The 21,446-nt window shown below is 38.2% G+C and overlaps 1 protein-coding gene across 13 annotated transcripts in view; it reads left to right on the top strand.

The window, feature by feature from the left end:
- The window catches only part of NCOA3 (nuclear receptor coactivator 3), a 166,089-nt gene that overhangs the window by 129,682 nt on the left and 14,961 nt on the right, over positions 1–21,446 (top strand). For 12 of the 13 annotated variants that reach the window (XM_037916010.2, XM_043526683.1, XM_043526684.1 and 9 more), the window contains 11 exons: positions 1,947–2,047; positions 4,238–4,412; positions 6,059–6,247; positions 6,483–6,584; positions 7,380–7,520; positions 11,817–11,964; positions 12,661–13,049; positions 13,425–14,305; positions 16,118–16,253; positions 17,874–18,068; positions 18,603–18,839. In XM_037916010.2, the coding sequence (XP_037771938.1) occupies positions 1,947–2,047; positions 4,238–4,412; positions 6,059–6,247; positions 6,483–6,584; positions 7,380–7,520; positions 11,817–11,964; positions 12,661–13,049; positions 13,425–14,305; positions 16,118–16,253; positions 17,874–18,068; positions 18,603–18,839 (2,694 nt within the window). Of the gene's footprint in view, positions 1–1,946; positions 2,048–4,237; positions 4,413–4,950; positions 4,994–6,058; positions 6,248–6,482; positions 6,585–7,379; positions 7,521–11,816; positions 11,965–12,660; positions 13,050–13,424; positions 14,306–16,117; positions 16,254–17,873; positions 18,069–18,602; positions 18,840–21,446 lie in introns of those variants that run through there. The other variant, XM_037916011.2, reaches the window with a different exon arrangement.

Below are 21,446 nucleotides of genomic sequence, written 5' to 3'. Positions count from 1 at the left end.
AAGGATTTCTCTCTTAAATCATAAGGAATATTTGGTTTTCTGTCAGGAGGCAGTTTCTCTCCAAAACAATACTTAGTTGTTGAGACAATACAATGGAATTTTCACACAATAGGCCCTGATTTAGGAAAGCACTTAAGCACACGCTTAAATCCATCCCTGTTCAGGGCTTATTCCCAGCATGTGCTTCATGGGATTTAAATATAATGCTTAAAGTTAGGCAAGTGCTTAACACCCTTTATGAATTGGGAAGCTTCCCTGAATCAGGGCCTAAAGTACTAGGGCATTCAAAGTACACCATTTCTTATTAGCTTTTTTAAACTACTTAAACAAGGAATAAAAGCTTAAAATAGGTCATAAAGCAGTTGTTCGTCAAAACACAGATGGACTAGTTGCCCACTGGAGTAAAAAAGTCCATCTACTACCTATCAATTAAAGGTTCCCTGCCACCGTAGATTGTTTGAAACTAATTTATAAAAGAAGCCCAGTTTCTTATAGAGCATCCTTTCAGTGTTATGTCCTGAATTTTTAAATTATTTTTAAATTTTTTCTGTCTTTTTTCTGTCTTTTCTGCTCCTGTTTTGATGTTTAAGAGCCTTTCTAGCAAGGGAAAATAAGTGGGGTCCAATACAGTCAGACTGCAACTAGCTGGCCATGTAACCAATTAAAAAGTGCCATTAACTGTACACAGAATGTAATCAAGTGCAGAATAAACTGGGGAAAATATAGAGGAACATCTGTTTTGCTAATATTTTAATTATAGTATGGTTTTTAGGTTTTACTTGTAACAATAGTAGTTTTTTAAACAAATCAGACAAATATAATTGTTAAATTTGCTGTTTTCCCCTAAACCTCTGGTAATTGTGAGGCATGTGCCGGTAGAAGTGACTTCAGAAAAATTAGAATAGATTACACATCAGGTATATGCCAGTTCAGTGAATTTCCACTCAGTAGTAAATTATGTTAGAAGCCTGCTGGAATATATCACACACTTTACCTGGAATGGTAAACTTCCAAATTCTGCTTTGTCTGCCATGTTGGAACGTGTTTCTATTTTTTAAAGTAGCCCTTAATTGCTATTTTAGAAGTACTTTCCTGGTGGCATTATTGTCACTTCATTGTGCACTTCACTGGTTGATAATCCTTCCTTTGGTACATTAAACTCCTGTTGTGGTCTGCTTAAACAGCCAGCAGGTGCCACAGTAATAGGGATTACTGCTTGTTTTCCATTCCTTTACTGCATGGTTTTATTTTTATTTTTTTTTCCTTGTAACAAACATTTACTTTTTATTCAGTGTATATTTTAGGTAAAAATACTGAAAAGGTGTTTTAATTATTGGTATCAGATATTAAATAATGTGCAGAAGGCCAAGTGAGAATTTGTTTCCAGTCTTGTATTTTGATTTGGATCCAAGAACACAATTAAATGAGCAAACTGTACATTCTGCATGTTAAATTGGATTGCTTTCTAGACTAAAGCCCAAATTAAGTCTTAACATGATTTAAAATGTTTATCTTCCACACGGTTGTACAGGAAGAAGAGAAGAATTAGGAAGCTTTTCCTTTTATTGAAAAGTTTGTGCTGGCCAGCCAAAAGTGACCAAAGGACAGTCATTTCATAAAGCAATCATCTTCCCAGTGGAAGAAGTTTTGTCATGGAAACTGTTTGTGGTGGTGGTATGGCAGAATCCAAAATTTGCTAGGTGCTTTCAAAACACACAGGAAGACACAATCCCTGCCCTGAAGTTCTGCCATATTTAAAAAAAAAAAAAAAAAAAAAGTGTGCTCCCTCTGTGCATATAATTGTAACGTTAAATGGAATACTATAATTACAGCTTCATTGCTTATTCTCAGGCTTCCTGGAATGCAGCACATAACTTCAAAAATATATTTCTAGGCTTCCAAGCACAAAATGGTGCCTTTTTGAAAACTTGTCTTCTTCATTTTAGGAAAAACAGCATCCAGTGATGATGATGTACAGAAGGCTGACGTATCTTCTACAGGTCAAGGGGTCATTGATAAGGATTCATTGGGACCTCTTTTACTACAGGCAAGTGTAAATGATGCCCTTGTAAAACCAAATGGGATTTGATATTGCATATTCTTAAGCAATAGGTTATGTGACAGGATTACAACACTGAGAAATGACAGCAGTCTTACAACAAAAACTAGCATGCAAGGGCAATGGAGAAAATTCTTATAAAAGGACAAAAAAGAAAATCCATCATTGTTTTCTCAACTCTGCTGAAGCAGTCTAGAAGGATTCAAAATCAGATGTCATTTGGGTGTGCCTTAGCATGCTGTTTTGTTTTTTTTTGTAGTAGTAGTCCCAATAAATGGCTAATAAGATTACATTAACTAGACTCCGCTTTCAAGATTTTTTCCCCTCTTTACCTCAGGAAATAGCCATGAAGGACTTTGGGCCACTTTCATGACTTTATGATGGTCTGTAAGACCGGGGGTCTGATTCTGGGAAGCAATGAGGACCTGAATTCCCATTGTCTTAAGAGGAAATTACAGGTGCAGCATGGTGCTTCTTAAGATCAGTTCCAGTATTCCAGTGGTCTCCCACCTTTTTAAGCCCAAGATCACTTTTTGAATCTAAGGGCAACCCACCATCTACCTCGCCCCTTCCCTGAGGCCCTGCCCCTTTCCCAAAGCCCCACCCACTCCACACACCATCCCCACCCCTTCCATCACTTGCTCTCCTCCACCCTCACTCACTTTCTCTGGGCTGGGGCAGAGGTTTGGGAGGGGTGGGGGCTCTGGGCTGAGCCTGGGGCAGGGGATTGGAGTACAGGAGGGGGCAACGGGTACAAGCTCTAGGAGGGAGTTTGGGTGCTCCGGGCTGGCGCAGAGTGATGGGGTGCAGGGTGCAGGCTCTGGGAGGGGAGTCAGAGATCGGGCAGGGCGTTGGGGTGCAGGAGGGGGTACAGGGTGCTGGCTCTGAAAGGGAGTCAGGGCTGGGGCTTGGGGTGCAGGAGAGGGTTTGGGGTGCAGAAGGGGGTATGGGATACTGGCTCCGGGAAGGGACTCAGGGCTGGGGCTTGGGATGTAGGAGGGGGTATGGGGTGCTGACTCCAGGAGGGGGTTCAGGGAAGGGGACTGATTGGGGTGCGGCCTCCCACCAGGTAGCACTTAACTCTGGCGGCTCCCAGTAGGTGGTGGGCGCAGCAAGGCTAAGGCAGGCTCCCTGCCTGCGCCAGCCCCACACCGTTCCTGGAGGGGCCAACATGCTCCTGGGAGGTGCGGGGGTCTGGGGGCACATGGCTCTGCGTGCTGCCCCTCTCTGCAAGCACTGTCCCCGCATCTCTTCAGGCCAATGGGAGCTGCGGGAGCAGTGCTTGCAGGCGGGAGCAGCGCGTGGAGGGAGACCCCTGCATCCCCAGGGCCACAGAGTTGTGCTGGTCGCTTCCAGGAGCAGTGTGGGGCCAGGGTAGGCAGGGAGTCTGCCTTAGCAGCAGCCACCGACCAGTCAGTCATAATCAACCATTTGATGACCACTGCTGTATGCAGTAAATCAGTTGTGCTGCTGCCCTCATGTGTTGAGACTCCAAATTACATAAGAATCACTTTAGGTAACATTTATTAGGAGTTTTAACAACCAGGAAATCAGTCCTATTGCTTAGTACACAAAGTAGTTCAGTATGTTGTAGGCTGCTGTTTTGAGTCAGTTTTTGAAGTACTTTCAAACCTAATTGTCTTAGATATTCTAATGCTGTTTCTGATTTGGGAATGAGTACATTGGTTTTCAAAAAGTGGATAATCTTTCTCTTTTTTTTTTTTTTTTTTTTTTGTCCTTCATTGCTATTGAAAATATATTCTTAAGAAGGCTATTTCCCTCACACTCCACTTCTACTTCTTAAAGGTCTTGTGGCGAATTTACAATCCTAACTTTGACTTCATTGTATTGTTATAGAAGTTATTGAGACGTCAGAGATTCAGCGCCATGTTTCCAGGCTAAAAGAGTTAAAAACCAAATGTTTGATTATCACCATGTTAAGATCAATATTGGAAGAACAAATGAACAGCAGGTTTCTGATACTTGAAACTTTCCTTACTATGAAAGTTTTCTTTTAGGGAAATCTTGAAACCTTAGTTCTTCTACCAGAAAAGTTAAATGATTCTTCTCCTAAACTGCAACACTTTTATCTCCCACTTACTTTTTAAAATGAACTGTTTTAGCAGGTCTGGAATTTTGTGTGTGTGTTTATAATGTGTCGTTGCAATGTATTTTTAGGCATTGGATGGTTTCCTGTTTGTAGTAAATCGAGATGGGAACATTGTATTTGTATCAGAAAATGTCACACAATATCTGCAGTATAAACAAGAGGATTTGGTTAATAAAAGTGTCTACAGCATCTTGCATGAAGAGGACCGGAAGGACTTCCTTAAAAACTTACCTAAATCTGCAGGTAATAGGGTCTTCACTTAGGTTCTCAGACTTCTTTAAAAAAAAAAAACAACTAAAAAACTCCAAAGTTAATAACCTTGCAAAACAAATCTTTTTCTTATGGTGCAACTTGTCTTGAGTTTTAGGATAAGACTCTTATATTAACTTTTAACATTAAATTAATAGGAATATTGTGAAATTGATTATGCATTCTTTGCTGTTAGCAGATGAGCAGAAGAATGAAAACAAAATTCCATCACCAGGACTCCCATTTAAATCTATATCCTCTTGATCTAAGTATTTAAAATGTTACTTTCAAACTAGAAATTATGTAAACTAACAGAACTTAGGTGCAGATATTCATGGTCTGTGGTTGTAGCAAACAAATACCTAGGTTTATGGAGTTGCATGTTTCTATGCTCTGATAAAGTGAAAGAGGGATGGACATTTGAGGTTGGCTTGTCTGTTTCTAAGGGATTGATTATACATAAGGCCTTGAGTCTGTCATGGAAGTGACTGATTCCGTGTCTTTCCAGGACCTCTGTGACTTCTGCAGCAGCCAGAATTGCTGACCCCAGGGATAGCTGCACAGGCCACTACTGGGTCAGTCTTGAGACACCGCCCTCACCCTGCCTCCCCCCGCCCCACACCAGCTGTGGTCCTGGGCCGCCCCCTGCCCCAGAGCACCCAAGATTTAGTCAGGGGTATATAGTACAAGTCATGGATAGGTCACAGGTCCTGAATTTTTGTTTACTGTCCGTGACGTATCCATGACTTTTACTAAAAATACCCAGGACTAAAAGATAGCTTTAATTATACATGAAAATTTATCAAGAATAAAGTGAAGTGTGACTTTAACATGGATAAACTACTCCTGAATAACTCTGGGGGTGGACATGCTTATTCTGGAATAAGAGTGATTTATTCTGAAATTGCTTAACACATTTCAAGTAAACTACTTCAGAATAAGATACTCTAATCAGGAATAGCTATTCCAGAATTCCTCGTGAAGATAAGCCCTAAAATAATGTTACACAAATTCTCTCCACATCCTGATGAAGTTCTGGGAATCTGTTAACAATTCAGCTTTGAAGTGTGTCTCCCCATTTTGAAGCAGAATGATTAGGTTCTTTAGACCTTTTGCATTTCAAGCGGAAGCTGCCTTCCTGAATTGTGTAAATACTGTAGTTTTAAGCAAAAAGCTGATAGAATGGTTTCAATTAATATCTTATAACTGTGTTGCTAGACAGCTGAGGTTTGAAGTCAGTGAACAAATCTTAACAAATGTTTATGATTTCAAGAGGATCAGTATGGGAACTACTTGCTCTTTTTTTTTTTTTTTTGACAACGGAATGACTTTTCCACTCCCTTTTGACTGAGGCTGAACATACCTTAGAGGGGATGTTGTTCTTTCAACTGGCAGTGAAGAACACTATCCCCAAAATATCAATATGATGGCCTTTAACAAATCTTTTAAAAATGTTATGGTATCTGAGCTTCAAAAATAAGAGACCGGGTGGGTGAGATAATGTCTTACCTCACTCACTTTCTCTCTCTAATATCCTGGGATGGACACATACAACAACACTGCATACTTCAGAAATCAGGCAGTTAAGAATTAATTTTATTTTAAAATCTTTGTGAACTTTTATGATTATTTTCTTTTAGTTAATGGAGTTGCTTGGACCAATGAAACACCTAGACAGAAGAGCCATACGTTTAATTGCCGCATGATGGTAAAAACATCTCATGATCTTTTGGATGATGTGGGTGGCAACCAGGATTCACGTCAGAGATATGAAACCATGCAGTGTTTTGCTTTATCTCAGCCAAGAGCTATGATGGAAGAAGGGGAAGGTAATTTTTCTACAGGAAAATCCTCTTAATATACGTTAAGTAGTAAATAACTATAGTATGAAGCCTGGGGTTTCAGAATTCATATTTTGAATAATTTAGGAGTTAAATGCAAAATCCTCAAATCTTGTCCCCCATATTATGCCTTTATCTTAATATTGCAAGAGTCCTGCTCCTTTATAAGAAATGTAATAATAGAATAAATAGGACACAGAGGAAAATAACTCTTTCATTGCAGATTTGCAGTCCTGTATGATTTGTGTGGCACGTCGTATCACTACAGTGGAAAGGGTATTTCCAGTAAACCCAGAAAGCTTTATTACGAGACATGACCTTTCAGGTGAGAAATATACTTGAGGTGAAGGTAATGGATGGCTCTTCTTTGCTGTTGTTTTTATTTTGTTTTGTATAAAGTAAATTGTTGCAAATAAGTTTTAATACTTGCAATAACTAGTACTACTTATACTGTTGCCTCTCTTCCTTTAACTAGGTAATATTTCAAATTATTTACATTACATCTTCCTCTGATAAACACTTTAGAAATACTTCTAATCATATATCAAGTTAATGAAGATTCATTGAGATAATTTCTCCTTTCCTTCTGTACATCATGAAACCTTTATAGTCTGCTGTGTTTAAATATTTAAACACGTTTTTGGGCAGTTGTTTTTTCTTTCAGATGCCAATCACCTGCAGCAACTATTGATTTCAGGTGTAGTTCGTTATAATCTGTGCAAACCATGCCCTCGGCGTCTCCTTTCGGTTGCCTAAAACCAGGGAAACCCAAAATTGTTATATGCTTTTGAGAATTTTGGCATTAACCTCTGGGTGCCTCGATTTCTTTATATGTAAAAATGATATGGTAATAACTTAGCTCACTGGGGAGTTCAGAATTTATGTTGATAAAGCACTTTGAGATCTTTGCATGGGAGGCTTTGTGTAAGTAAAAAGTTTAGATAGATGCTTAGAAAACTACTTCAGTGCTTAGATGCTACAGTGATGGGTACATTATAAAAACATAATATAGACTTTATTTGGTGACTTCTGAAATACTGTTCTGTATTTTGAATATTAGGATTACATTTTAAATGATAGGGACTCTATGACTATCTTAAGTTTTTCTTTCCTGTAACAGGTAAACTCGTAAACATAGATACAAACTCATTACGGTCTTCTATGAGACCTGGCTTTGAAGATACAATCCGTCGGTGTATTCAGAGGTTTTTATGCCATAATGATGGACAGTCCTGGTCAAACAAACGCCACTATCAAGAAGGTAGCTCAGATTGCAGCGTTCAGTATACTGTGTCTCTTGCTAGTTGCAATTTTGTGTGTGTGTGTGTGTGTGTATGGGAGAGAGAGAGAAAACCACTAAACTCTGCGATTGTACATGCTTTTCCATGTCTTGAACCAGTGGAAAACGCTCTTTCTATATTTATAAACTGAAGGATGATGAGATCTCTAGTAAGGAATGTCTGGTGTAGCAGCTGCTTTGTTGTTCAAGTATGTCCATTGGTGTTTATGACAGTTTTTGTGAAATATATGACAGACATTCCTGTAGATTGGACTTATCTGTTTGTCCACAAGACAGGTACAGCTGGAAAGCAGCGTATTAAGCCATGCTTCTTTAATGAGCTGCTAGTATGGCTGTACGTAGATTGGAGGGGTCCACTTTTAGCAAAAAAAAAAAAAGCGTACAGTAGTTCATTTGTTAGCTTTCGTCAAGAAGGGCGATGTGCCTATTATGAAATAGACTGTGACCTGAAGAAGAGCTCTGTGTAAGTTTGAAAATTTGTCTCTCATCAAGAGAACTTGGTCCGGTAAAAGATATTACCACACATACTTTGTGTCTATGACATCAAGTCATTTTATCTAGTTCTATGAATAGCCCTTAGTTGGTAATGTCTTTTGGTCACTAATTACCTTTGTCCCATTCATATGAGAGCTACAGATGAAAGATCACATTTAAACCTTTCCCCCTCCATGCCAAATAATCTGTTTAATAATAAAAATACCTAGTTCCTACTTTGATTATAGAGTTCACAGTGTTGTACAGCATATTACAAAGGAATTAAATATCAGTATCCACATCCACAGATAGGAAACTGATGCACAGAGGTGTAAAGTGACTTGCCCAAAGCCACACAGCAGGACAATGACAGAGTTGGGAATAGAACCCAAGTCTCTTGAGTCCTAGCCTAATGCCCAGTTCTAAGCACTGAGAGCTAGGATCTCTGTGATGCAGACTATGAAGGGACTGAGTTTCCACAACAGTTTTTAGAGTGACTGTATTGTGTATGACACACAGCAAGTTTAATTCTATAGAGAGAATAAAAATCTATTTATGTGAACAAAGCAAAGATGTAAACATGCATAAAACATGTGTGTTTATAGAATAAAAATTTAGGAGTTTGTTTCAGTAGGTTGGTGCCCAGTCTCCTTTTCTGTAGCTGTAAACTGTACCTATAGTGAGATATATGAAGCCCAAGTACTTGGATTTGGACTCTCAGTTCAACTGCCAATACAACTTGTCACTGCAAAAGGGAGTCTCTCCTTTTGAAAATTTTAACTTTAATGGGGCGAAGAGAATTAATTATATGTTTACTCAACTTTGTCTGGGGAATTCTCAGAGACACAAGCAATTTTAAATAGCTAAATACTAGAGTTGGCTGAAAAAAATGGAATTTCCACCCTTCAGGAAATTCTGAGACCAAATTTGGGACAAAACATCAAAATCTTGGAATTTTTCATGAGATGATCTTATTAGAAACATTTTGTTTTGATTTATATATTACATTATAATTTACTATAAAACAGTCAAAATCAGATGTTTCAACCTCATTAAAATGAACTGTTTAGATAATTTCCTATTGAAAATTTCTATTAAATCAGTAAGTTCCCACGAAACATTTGAATTTTTCGATGAAAGTTGTTTTATTGGAAAAATGTGTACTATCTCTGATAGATACTAATTATTGCATCACATTTGAAGGTGATTTGAAGATTGAAATGTCTAAACCTCTTTCTTGGAATCAAAGCAAACTATTGATAAATGCATCAGCAGCTTTAGAGTTCTGACAGTTCTGTGCAGTCAGCACAAAAAACTGTAGCAAAAACTTTATTCAAATCGCCGACTGAGGAGATATCTGAGCCATTAGTGATTGTCTTTGAAAACTCATGGAAGACAGGAGAGATTCCAGAGGATTGAAAGAGGGCAAATATAGTGCCGATCTATAAAAAGGGAAATAAGGATAATCTGGGGAATTACACACCAGTCAGTTTAACTTCAGTACCCAGAAAGATAATGGAGCAATAAGCAATAAATTTGGAAACACCTAGAAGATAAGGTAATAAGTAACAGTCAGTATGGATTTGTCAAGAACAAATTATGTCAAACCAACCTAATAGCTTTGTTTGTCAGGGTAACAAGCCTTGTGGATAGGGGAAGCAGTAGATGTGGTATACCTTGACTTGAGTAAGGCTTTTGATATTGTCTCACATGATCTTCTCATAACCAACCAGGGAAATATAGCCTAAATGGAGCTACTATAAGGAAGGTTGGAAAACCATTCCCAGAGAGTAGTTTATCAGTGGTTCACAGTAAAGCTGAAAGTGCATATTGAGTGGGATCCCTCAGAGACGGTCCTGAGTCCAGTTCTGTTCAATATTTTCATCAGTGACTTAGATAATGGCATAGAGAGTACATTAAGGGCATGACTACACTTGCAGATGTAGAGCGCTTTGAGTTAAACCAGCCTTCGGAGAGCACAATAGGGAAAGTGCTACAGTCTGTCCACACTGACAGCTTCAAGCGCGCTGGAGTGGCCACATTTGCGGCACTTGCAGCGGCATTGGGAGTGGTGCATTGTGGGCAGCTATCCCAGCATGCAAGTGACTGCAACATGCTTTTCAAATGGGGGGTGGGGTGGAGTGTGACAGGGAGTGTGTTGTGTGTATGTGGGGGGAGAGAGAGTGGGTTTGGGGGGGGGGGCTGAGAGCATGTCAGCATGCTGTTTTGTAAGATCAGACATTACAGACCCTTCCTTCCTCCCCCCCTCCCACACACACAGGATTCCACACTAATAGCTTGCTTTGTCTCAGAGCAGATAAGCAGCCAGCTGTCAGAAACGGAGCTTTGAAAGGCCATATCCGCATTCCTGCAGCGATTCAAAAACAATGACAAGAGTGGCCACTTGACTTAAGGAGATTACGGGATGTTTCTGGAGGCTGATCAGAGCGCAGTAATGCAACACCTCGTTCACACTGGCGCTGCGGTGCTCCAGCAGGGGGCAGCAAACGTTATTCCACTCACCGAGGTGGAGTACCAGCAGCGCTGTAGCCATGGAGTCAGAGCACTCTACGTGCCTTGCCAGTGTGGATGGGTAGTGAGCTAGTGCGCCCGGGGCTCCTTTATTGCGCTGTAACTCTCAAGTGTAGCCAAGCCCTTACAAAGTTGTGGATAATACCAAGCTGGGAGGAGTTGCAAGTGCTTTTGAGGATAGAATTAAAATTCAAAATGATCTGGACAAACTGGAGAAATGGTCTAAAGTAAATAGGATGAAATTCAATAAGGACAAATGCAAAGTACTCAGTTTAGGAAGGAAAAATCAATTGCACACATCAAAATGATAAATGACTGCTTCGGAAGGAATACTGCAGAAAGGGATCTGGGGGTTATGTGGATCACAAGCTAAATGAGTCAACAGTGTACCACTGTATTGCAAAAAAAAAAAGTGAACATCATTCTGGGATGTAGTAGCAGGGAAGTTGTAAGCAAGATACATGAAGTAATGCTTCCACTCTACTCCTGGCTGACAAGATCTCAACTGAAGTATTGTGTCCCATTCTGGGCACCGCATTTCAGGAAAGATGTGACAAACTGCAGAAGGTCCAGAGGAGAGCAACAAAAATTAGTAATGTCTAGAAAACATGACCTGCAAGGAAAGATTGAAACTATTGGGTTCAATTAGTTTGGAGAAGAGAAGACTGGGGGGGGGGGATTTTTCAGGTAAATAAAAGGTGGTTACGAGGAGGAGGGTAAAAAATTATCATTAATCTCTGAGGATAGGACAAGAAACAATGGGCGTAAATTGCAGCAAGAGACGTTTAGGTTGGACATTAGGAAAAACTTCCTAACTGTCAGGGTAGTTAAGCACTGGAAGAAATTGCCTAGGGATGTTTTGGAATCCCCATCATTGGAGATTTTAAAGAGGAGGTTGGACAAACACCTGTCAGGTATGGTCTAGATAATACTTAGTCCTGCCTTGAGTGCATGGGACCACACTAGATGACCTGTTGAGGTCCCCCTTCCAGTCCTAAACTTCTGAGAGTCTATATTTTGATTTGCTGTCTCTCCGCCTCCCCCGCTTTAGTCTTTGGGAACTGTAGCAGTATGTTCCAAGTCTTTGAATACCCATGTCTGTTTTATGTCTGCTTTTAATGTTGTCTTTCAGCATATTAATCTGTTGAGTATTTTGTTCAACAATTATAGTAAAGTTTACATAAATTACTTGCTCTTTGGGATCTGAAATACAAGCGGATTACCGCTGTGCAATTGTGTTTTTCCTCACAGCTTATATACAAGGCCATGCTGAAACTCCACTGTATCGGTTCTCCTTAGCAGATGGTACTATAGTGACAGCACAAACAAAGAGTAAACTGATACGAAGTTCAGTAACTAATGACCGTCATGGATTTGTCTCCACCCACTTCCTTCAAAGGTGAAATTAACAATGTTCATCTGGCAGATTTAAATATTGTAGCTTTTTAAAACACACATTTGTATTGATATTTGATGCTATATAACAGGAGTTGCCAAACTTATTGAACTTCCAAGCTGCATACAATAATCTTCACTTTAACTGTAAAAGAGCTACGTATGGCTAACGAGCCACAGTTTGGCCACTTCCTGTGACTTGTCCTGTTGATTGCAAGACTAATTGAAAGGCACTTTGGAAGTAGTCTGTGCCTGTCACTGGAGAAGTGCTCCCAGCTTCTGGTCAATGAGCAGTTGAGATTGTTGATGGCAATACTAAACTGTTTCTTCTGTGACGAGTGGAGTGGTGTCATTCATTGACTCGGGGAAGAAAGTGATACAAGAAGGGTGATGTTCAAAATGATAAATGCATAAATCTAAATAACGGCCAGAGATATAAAATGCTTTAATGGGATAAGATTGAGTTCCCCCATAAATTAAATGACCTTTACTCCTTTATACTATGTGAATGAATGAGCAGTATTGCCACTCGATGACTCAAGTTTAGTGTGACCTTTGTGGATGGAGCTTATACATATCTTGCTAATTTTTTTCAGTGATTATTTGATAATGTTATCAATTCTCTTTATGTGGAACTTGATTCCTATAAATTTTTAAATATTTTTCTGTGGGGTGGGGTGGCGGGATGCTGAATTTGCAGAGAACAGAATGGATACCGACAAAATCCCAATCCAGTGGGACAAAACATCAGAGCATCTACAGCTGGAAGCACAAATTCTGTTGGTGCTATTATGAACATGTCACCAGGTCAAAGCATGCCAATGCAGAACAGGAACTATGGCATGGGAGATCCCAGTGCGATGGGACAGATGAGCGGCATTAGATACATAGGTCCTGGTAATATTGGAACCATTAACTCTGGACCAGGAATGCAGTCCTCTCCTTATCAGAACAGCAATTATGGGTTAACTATGAGTAGTCCACCACATGGTAGTCCCAGCTTGACTTCCAGCCAACAGAACTTAATGATTTCTCCTAGGAATCGTGGAAGTCCAAAAATGGGTTCACACCAGTTTTCTCCAGTTGCAGGTATTTTATTTTTGGTATAAACTTTTCTCTAGGGTTTGCTTTTGCCCCTTTTTATCTTAATTTTTTGTTCTTTTTAATATATTATGGTCTTATAACATCTGAACTACTATACCGTAAGTGTAAATACCTAATTTTATGATGAGGATATATTTAAAGGTACAGTAATTAGTGCTAATTTTATTATGAGGATATATTTAAAGGTACAGTAATTAGTGGTACAGTATTTCTTGTTTCTGCTATCTGTATTTCATTTCTTAATGTGCATGCTTAAATAGACTTATTCAGTATGTAATGGTTACCTGGCAAATAAAAAATCAAATGTAGATATGATTACTTCTGTTATATAATAACTGTAACAAAATAACTCTGATACAGGTATGCACTCCCCAATGGGATCTGCTAGCAACACTGGCAACAACAGCTTCTCTAGCAGTTCCCTTAGTGCCCTTCAAGCCATTAGCGAGGGGGTTGGAACTTCCCTTCTATCAACGCTTTCCTCACCGGGTCCAAAATTGGATAATTCCCCAAATATGAATATAGCCCAGCAAAGTAAAATGGGCAACCCGGACTCAAAGAGTCCTTCTGGCTTGTATTGTGAACAAAGTCAAGTGGAGAGTTCTATGTGCCAGTCAAACAACAGGGACCTCCTTAGTGACAAAGACAGTAAAGAAGGAAATCTGGAAGGGTCTGAGAGTCAGAGGGGACCAAATGAAAGCAAAGGTCATAAAAAGCTCCTTCAGTTACTCACATGCTCCTCAGATGAGAGAGGGCATTCTACATTGTTAAACTCACCATTGGACTCTGGTTGTAAAGAATCTTCTACCAATGTTACAAGTCCCTCAGGAGTCTCCTCTTCTACATCTGGAGGGGTCTCTTCCTCATCAAACGTGCATGGGTCCCTGCTACAAGAAAAGCACAGGATTTTGCATAAATTGTTGCAGAATGGTAATTCTCCAGCAGAAGTAGCAAAGATCACAGCTGAAGCTACTGGTAAAGATACGTACCATGATTCCAGCAATACAGCCCCCTGTGTAGAAGGAACTATCAAACAGGAACAACTGAGTCCTAAGAAGAAGGAAAACAATGCTCTACTCAGATACCTACTAGACAAGGATGATATAAAGGATCCACTATCAAAAGAAATGAAACCTAAGGTAGATGGTCTGGATAATAAAATGGGACAATGCAGTAGCTCCACTATTCCTACTTCAAGTCAAGAAAAAGAGATTAAAATAAAAACAGAACCTTCTGAAGAGGTAGAGTATTTAACCTTGTACAGGAGTTTTGTTGTTGAACTCACCAATATTTTTCTTATTAGAGTTAACAACCAAAAAAGGAGACTATTCAATTTTTGTGTATGATTATTTCCAAGACAGTACTGTGTAACCACAGCATAAAAACATATGTTTAGTTTTATGATAGTTAACAAACTACATTTAACTTGAACAAGAGTATGTATTGTAACAAAATGTGCTATATTATCTTTGAATAATATTAGTGTTGAGCTATCAAACAATTAAGGCAAAGTATATTTAGTTTATTTTATTTAAAATTAAATCTTTAAAATTGGCAATTTTTACATAGCATATATTTATTTTCATGGGTCATTTGGAAATGAAGCTGCCAGCTGACTCAATAAATTAGTTGTGGGTGCTACAGTAGGAAGTAAAAGAAAATGAACATAAGTGGAAACGATCCATTTTCTATATGCAATTCAGTTTAAAAATGTGGGGTGCTAGTTTCTCACACTGGATTTACACAGAGGTGGTTCCAGTGACGTTGCCCTTGATTACATTGGTGTAAACGTGAGAATAATGCCAGTGAATCCTGTAAAGGAAGTCTATAATGGAATATATATTATGTGACTTGTGCTTTTCAGTACTTGAGATGCTTAAAAAAATCTTCGGGAAGTTGGGGAGGAAGTGCCATCAAACAACTTGAGTTACATGTACATACAATAGCCAAAGCTGATTCTTTAAAATGTTCCGTACAGGCAGACCGCTGTGCCTGAACGGAGACCCATTTTGTCTTCAAATGTTACTTCTTATCACAATTTAAAACACTATTTGAAAATGTTCAACTGTGTTTAAATATATCTGAATAGATGCTTTCATAATCAACAGCAGTTGAAATTAGGCCGTGATCCTGCAACTGCTCTGCCTGGGCTGGCTCCTTATTGAACTCAGTGGTGCTCTTGGTAGGCACAGGGGCCTTGTAAATCTCTTCAGGGAAGGACTGTGTATTTCTGTACAGTGCCTAGCACATTTTGGAAACTACTGCAATATAAATAATGTTGATTATTCATAGGGCGGTTTTTCAATAATCATTCAAACATCTTAAATGTTTTACATTTCTTAGTGACCGCTTACTAAAGGTCGATGCAAACTAAACACTTTATTGCCATTGGAGTTTTCTGTACCATATATGAAGACAATTACCAACTGCTGTGTAGCTTATATATACATGTGCTCTTTAAATCTCTGAGAATTATGGAACACCTGTATGGTGAGGTTATCATCTAGCAAACTAACATAGATCTATTTTGTTCAAACTGTGTGATTCAGGGACAAATTTTCAAAGAAAGGTAGCCATGCAATTACCCTGCAAAAGATGTGCCTAATTTGTACATGTGGTTACTGTGATTTGTGTGCACAAATTATCAATTAGGTGCACTGGTATTGGCATGTACAATTATAATAATTGTGACTATGAATTAAAGTCATGCCCGTAGTGCTTTGCTTTACCATTCAAACTTTTGAGACTAATGCAGAGAAGTCTCTCAAATTTGAGATGCTAAAAATATTTGCATTCAGGTGAATTTTTTGTGTATCTACTTTTTCCCTGAGGTTTTGCTTTTCCAAAACCAACAAAGCAAAATGCATTAACTAAATAGTTGAATGATGTCTGAAGAATTCTTTGGAAGTCAGCATTAAGTCCTGAAATGTCATAACTGAACTAAAGCGTTTGACTGTATATGTTGTTAAGGGTTGTTAAGACTTGTGAGGGGCTAAATGGAAAGTTAAAGGATGAACAATGTGAGAGTATTATTGTTTGTTTTTTCCTCTTAGATGAGTGGAGACTTGGATAATTTGGATGCAATACTGGGTGATCTGACTAGTTCTGATTTTTACAATAATGCTGTGTCTACAAATGGGAGTAATCTTGGAACTAAGCAAACATTATTTCAAGGAAATGCCCCATTGGGTAAGAAAGTTCACTTAATTCCACTTTTCTGTAAAGTTAGGGGTTATTGTGTGATTTGCTTTCAATGTAATGTACATTTAACTCCTTCTTTGCTTGGTGAATGTTTTGTTTCTGATTTGCTAGGAAATCGGTCTACAGGAATAAGTCATATGTGCAGGGCTAGTTATCCATTGGTAGATTGTATTTATATAATTAGCATGAAGAAGTATTATGAAATATCAGAGGACATTGAAAATCCCTTTTCAGCCAGCATCTGATTTATACTAAATTATAAAAATTGATACAGAGCTTTGTATCTGAATTGTGGGCCCTGCCAATGGCATGTCCAGACTCTAGCATTACAAAGAGCAGCTTCAAGAACTTTGTGTTCCCTACAAATGTTGAGCAAAGTTAACTTCTCTTCACTTACCATCTTATGGTCCTCCTTGCACTTCTCTAATGTTGCACTCTAGAAATCCACATATCAAAGACAGTAGGAAAATATATTGTTATGAATTGGGGCAATTGCAGATTAAAAGAAGCTTGCAGCTGGCCAAGGAAAGACTGAAGGATGAGTGGCAAGCTTCTGATTTGCCACTGCTCTACCCAGATACCTTCAGGCCTGCACCATCTAATGAATACTCCAAATTTTATTTCTAAAGGGCTGACCACCCCTACCAGTAGGGGAAGTGGGAGGGAAGGTTAATGTTACTTGTGGGATGCCATCATTACCACTATCGCTGTGTTCTATATCTGTCTCAGTGCATAGATACTATAGTGATAAGCACATTACAAAAGCTTAAAACAGATATCTCCTGGCAAGTAAGTTTACTCCTATGGCTAGTAGATGTCTAGTACATTTTTCAAGCTCTCCTGAGGAGTGTCATAGATGACCAAATTTCATACTGGAGGTGGACCTTGTGGGTCTTTCTGTTTGCTTTGAGGCAATAATTCATGCATTTCAGTGTATGTAACTGGTATATATATCATGGGAAAACCAAAGAGTAGGAACCAGTATGGGTTTTGGTGGAGCAAGTTGGTTCCAGGTATTACACAGTAAGATAAGGGTGTGTTAGCAAAAGAGGTGTAACCTGAATGTGAATAAGGCTGGAGAGCCCAATGGGATTAAGATGCTTGAGAGAATTGTAACTTTCTAAGGGTGAAGAATAGAACTTTGCTTGCAGTTAAGATTATTACGAAAGGTGAATTGTACACTTACTTTGGAAGGACAGTACTTTCCAGACACACACCAAGTTTTGTGAGAATATACTATGTATAAAATAAGAACTGAAGACCAACACCAATATATCAAGAGGCATGCACAGTGATCATGAACTTGTAATACAGTATATGCCAGGAGAACACCTAGACAAAGAGTCCTAGATAGTAATTTAAAATGTTTGATCATATTACACCTAGGGTCCAAGAACTTGTTTGTCTGAAGAAAGTTCAGCTAACCGTATTTTTCAGTCATGGCTCATCTGCAGGGACAAATGCCTAAATAAAAATAACTATTCATGGCTTGTTAAATGTGTAATGTAGTTGCTCAAAAATAGATATAACTTGTATAAATCATCAGTAGGACATTCTATTTCTTGTTTAAAGAGGTACAGTTGAGAACATCTTTTAATTCTTTAACAGGTATGAGAAGTCCCCAGTCTGTGCAGACTACCCGTCCTCCTTTCAACAGAGCCATGTCTTTAGACAGCCCTATACCTGTGGGTTCAAGCCCTCCAGTGAGGAGTGTCAATGCATTCTCCATGTTACAAAAGCAAAACATGATGGGTGGGAGTCCAAGAATGATTGAGAACCAGGAAAATTTTGGATCAAACATGGGTTTGTTGATTACATACAAAGATATCACATTATAATTGAAAATATTGTAAAATTTTATGTGTTGAAATTAGTTAAAATGTGAATATATAAGAATGAGGCATGTTAATCTTTAACATGTACCATCTAAATCATTAAACTGTTTTTAAGTAACTATTATTGCCCATAGCTGGAGTTATTAGGTTATAGTTATATCCAGTCATGTGTTCTACTGGGACTTTGTTTTAGCTGAATTATTTAAAAAAAAAAAAACTGTTTTGAAATACTGAAGTGTCTTTTTAATGTGTGGTTGACAAGATCAGTTTATGAGAGCAGCCAGTCAAAAAGTTTACTATTCTTAATTTTGGCTAAATTAATATACTTGTAAGAAGTAATGAAGCCTGCCATGGCCAGATTTAATAGGAGTTCAGTAATCTGTTCTCTGCTCATTGGCTGTTGTCAGTGTAATTAGGGAGAAAATAGAAATGGTTCCAATAACAAAACTTATCATAAGTTCTATAGGAGAAATAATCTTCTATATGCTCTTCACTGTTCTAGGTGGACCCAACAGAAATATGGCTATGAATCAGCATTCAGCAGGAGACTGGGTTTTGCCAAGCTCAAAGGTTAACAGACTGGAACCTACAAATTCTGGTTCAATGGTGAGACCAGGACCAGACTATAACCCATCCCTTCCCAGACCTACAGTGGGTGGCTCCATGCCTGGTTTGCCCATCCGGTCTAATAGCATACCTGGTACAAGACCAATGCTACAACAGCAAATGATTCATATGAGTAAGTTCTTTACATTTGTATAAACCTATTTAATAAAATGCATAGTTGTTTGTTGATCAGGTACTGAAATTAAAAGGATCTTTATTCTGAATGCCAGGATTTACATCCAAAGACAGTTAATTCCTTGAGGCAAGTTCCATATGTCCTCTTGTGCTTGGAAAGTGCCAGGCACACTGTAGAAAGTTGCTTAATCTTAATGAATAATTTCAGACTAAGGAATTCCATATTAGTTAAATTAATTAATTAATTTCTCCATATGTTTGCTTATATTTCCAATTGGTGGGGTCTTTTTTTTTTTTTTTTTTTTTTTTTTTGCGTGATAGGAAAAACGAGTTCATATATTGATAATCTAGCTCTATATTCTTGTTGGAGATGGCTTCTACATATTCCCGCCTGTGAAATGCAAAGTTCTAGGAACTGCTCTATAGTTAGCTGCAGGTGTAGGGACTCTGTATCAGGAGTTTTAGGAAATCTAGGTTAAAACAAACAACTATTTTAATTAGTAATAGTTATTGGTTTTAATAAAAAAAAAAAAAAAAAAAAAAAAAGGAGTCCTTGTGGCGCCTTAGAGACTAACAAATTTATTTGGGCATTTATTTATTTGTTAGTCTCTAAGGTGCCACAAGGATTCCTCGTTGTTTTTGCTGACGCAGCCTAACACAGCTACCACTCTGAAATTGGTTTTACTAGTATGTAGATAGCTTTTCATGTTATCAAAGGTAATTGTAAAAAGCTGCTTTTTTTTTTTTTAATTTTCTGCACTATCATGCACTTAGGTTCTTGGACCTACTATGGCTATTTTCTGGGGTGTCATGTTTCATATAGAACTTAAAGACCTATACGAGAAAGACCGGATTTAAATGGTGATCTCATGCCCTTTTGTCATCCTAAAACTAGCTGATCCAAGAAGAAATCATTTACAGTGTTCTGAAGATGCTTCTTTAAACTTGACCCATATTGATTCTTGACCACTTTGTACCTGATCCTCTCATCGCTGTTTCTCACAGGGCAGAATTGCCCTGCATTTGCATCCAGATTTTTTATCAAAAGTAGTGTCTGAGTTTCATGTGAACAAGACTATTAATGCCCTTTTTTTCTTTTTAAAACATGATGCTCATATGACAGAAACTAAGCTTCATGCCCAAAATGTTAAGTGTGCCTTAAGTTTTAATTAAGATAGAACTCAACCATTAAAGAAAACTTCCATGATTTTTGTAGCATTTTGGGGTCAGTGTAAAGGAAATGCCATTTCCACATTGCACCTCTCAAAGTCAATTGGACTGGACCCTCAAACTTGTTATACTTCAGCGAGGGTTAGTACCCAAGGGTCTGAGGGCTCACATTACCAGGGCTCAGGCAGGATCAGTGGCATTTCTCTAACATTTCCATCATAGAAATGTACTGCCTGAAGTTTTGTGTGCACCTTTTTTCAGCCCTACTGTCTCAACTTGGCATTGGGATGTGATGCTCAATTTGGGAGGACGGTTCTGCAGTTCTTGTTTAATTAGAACATCTTGCTGGAAATTGTATTTCTAGTGAATTCTTATAAGTGGAAATATGCAGAATACTGCGGAGTTTTGGGAAAAGTATTGCTTGTTGGGACAGCACAAATGCCCCCACACTGCACTGTGTGTTTGGAGATGTTAAACGGTGATGTGATTTCCCCAGCCGTCTCAGTTCTTTCTGTTAAAAACCAGAATTCGATGAGAGTAGAACTTCTGGTAAGAGGGAAAGGTGAATGGGTAAGGCAGAAGCAACACACTCAAATAACCAGTTGCTGATAAGTAACTTATTTTGTACTTGTCTTTGGAATGTCACGTGTTCATGTCACTATTACAGTGCATGATTGATAGTGTCCTGACTTCATTGGCAAGAAGAGCGGGTTGGATAAAAATTGGTTTGTTTTTTAAATAAAAAAAGTTTTTTAATGTAATCAGTTTTTAATTTAAATTGAATACAGGTTATTGCAATAAAATCTAAACTATTCAAAATTAAATTTGAAATTATGACAATCTATGTTAAGGCCTAATCTTTTAAAATCTATTAAAATTTAAACTAATTATATGAGTAATATTAAGCAGTACTTGTTTGTTGCCAAGTTTTAAAGAAAGTCAAACCACTGAGCTGGTGGAAGTCACAGTGTGGTGGAACCAGAATTTGTTGATGTGCTAAACCAGCTTTTGAGAGCAGTAGCCTCTTCTACAGGTGCAGAGAAAATATCTTCTTAATTTCAGTTTATTCAACTAGTTCAGTTCAATATTAGCTCAAAGTTAAGAAGCCAAATGTGAGTTGCAAAAGCAGGAAAGCTTGTTATCCTTTTCCTCTTCCAATCTATTAATAAAATCTGGGTCTGAGAGGATGAGGTCTACTAGTTCTAAAATCTTGAAGGTCATGGTAACTATAAACAATCAGTTTAGTTCACTAGCTACAAACAATGCTTCCTTTGGTTAATAAATCAGTTTTAAACACCAAACATATTTTCTCATGTATAAGCATATTTAAGGTAGTTTTATTTAACTAATAAAAATACCATTTTAAAATGCTGGGGTTTTTTTTTTTTCATTTTTAATTGAACTTTAATTTTCATCCAAATAGAGCTTGACACAA

The sequence above is a fragment of the Chelonia mydas genome, chromosome 13, assembly GCF_015237465.2.
Source record: "Chelonia mydas isolate rCheMyd1 chromosome 13, rCheMyd1.pri.v2, whole genome shotgun sequence".
Lineage (NCBI taxonomy): Eukaryota > Metazoa > Chordata > Testudines > Cheloniidae > Chelonia > Chelonia mydas.
This window is presented reverse-complemented; position numbering and strand designations above follow the sequence as displayed.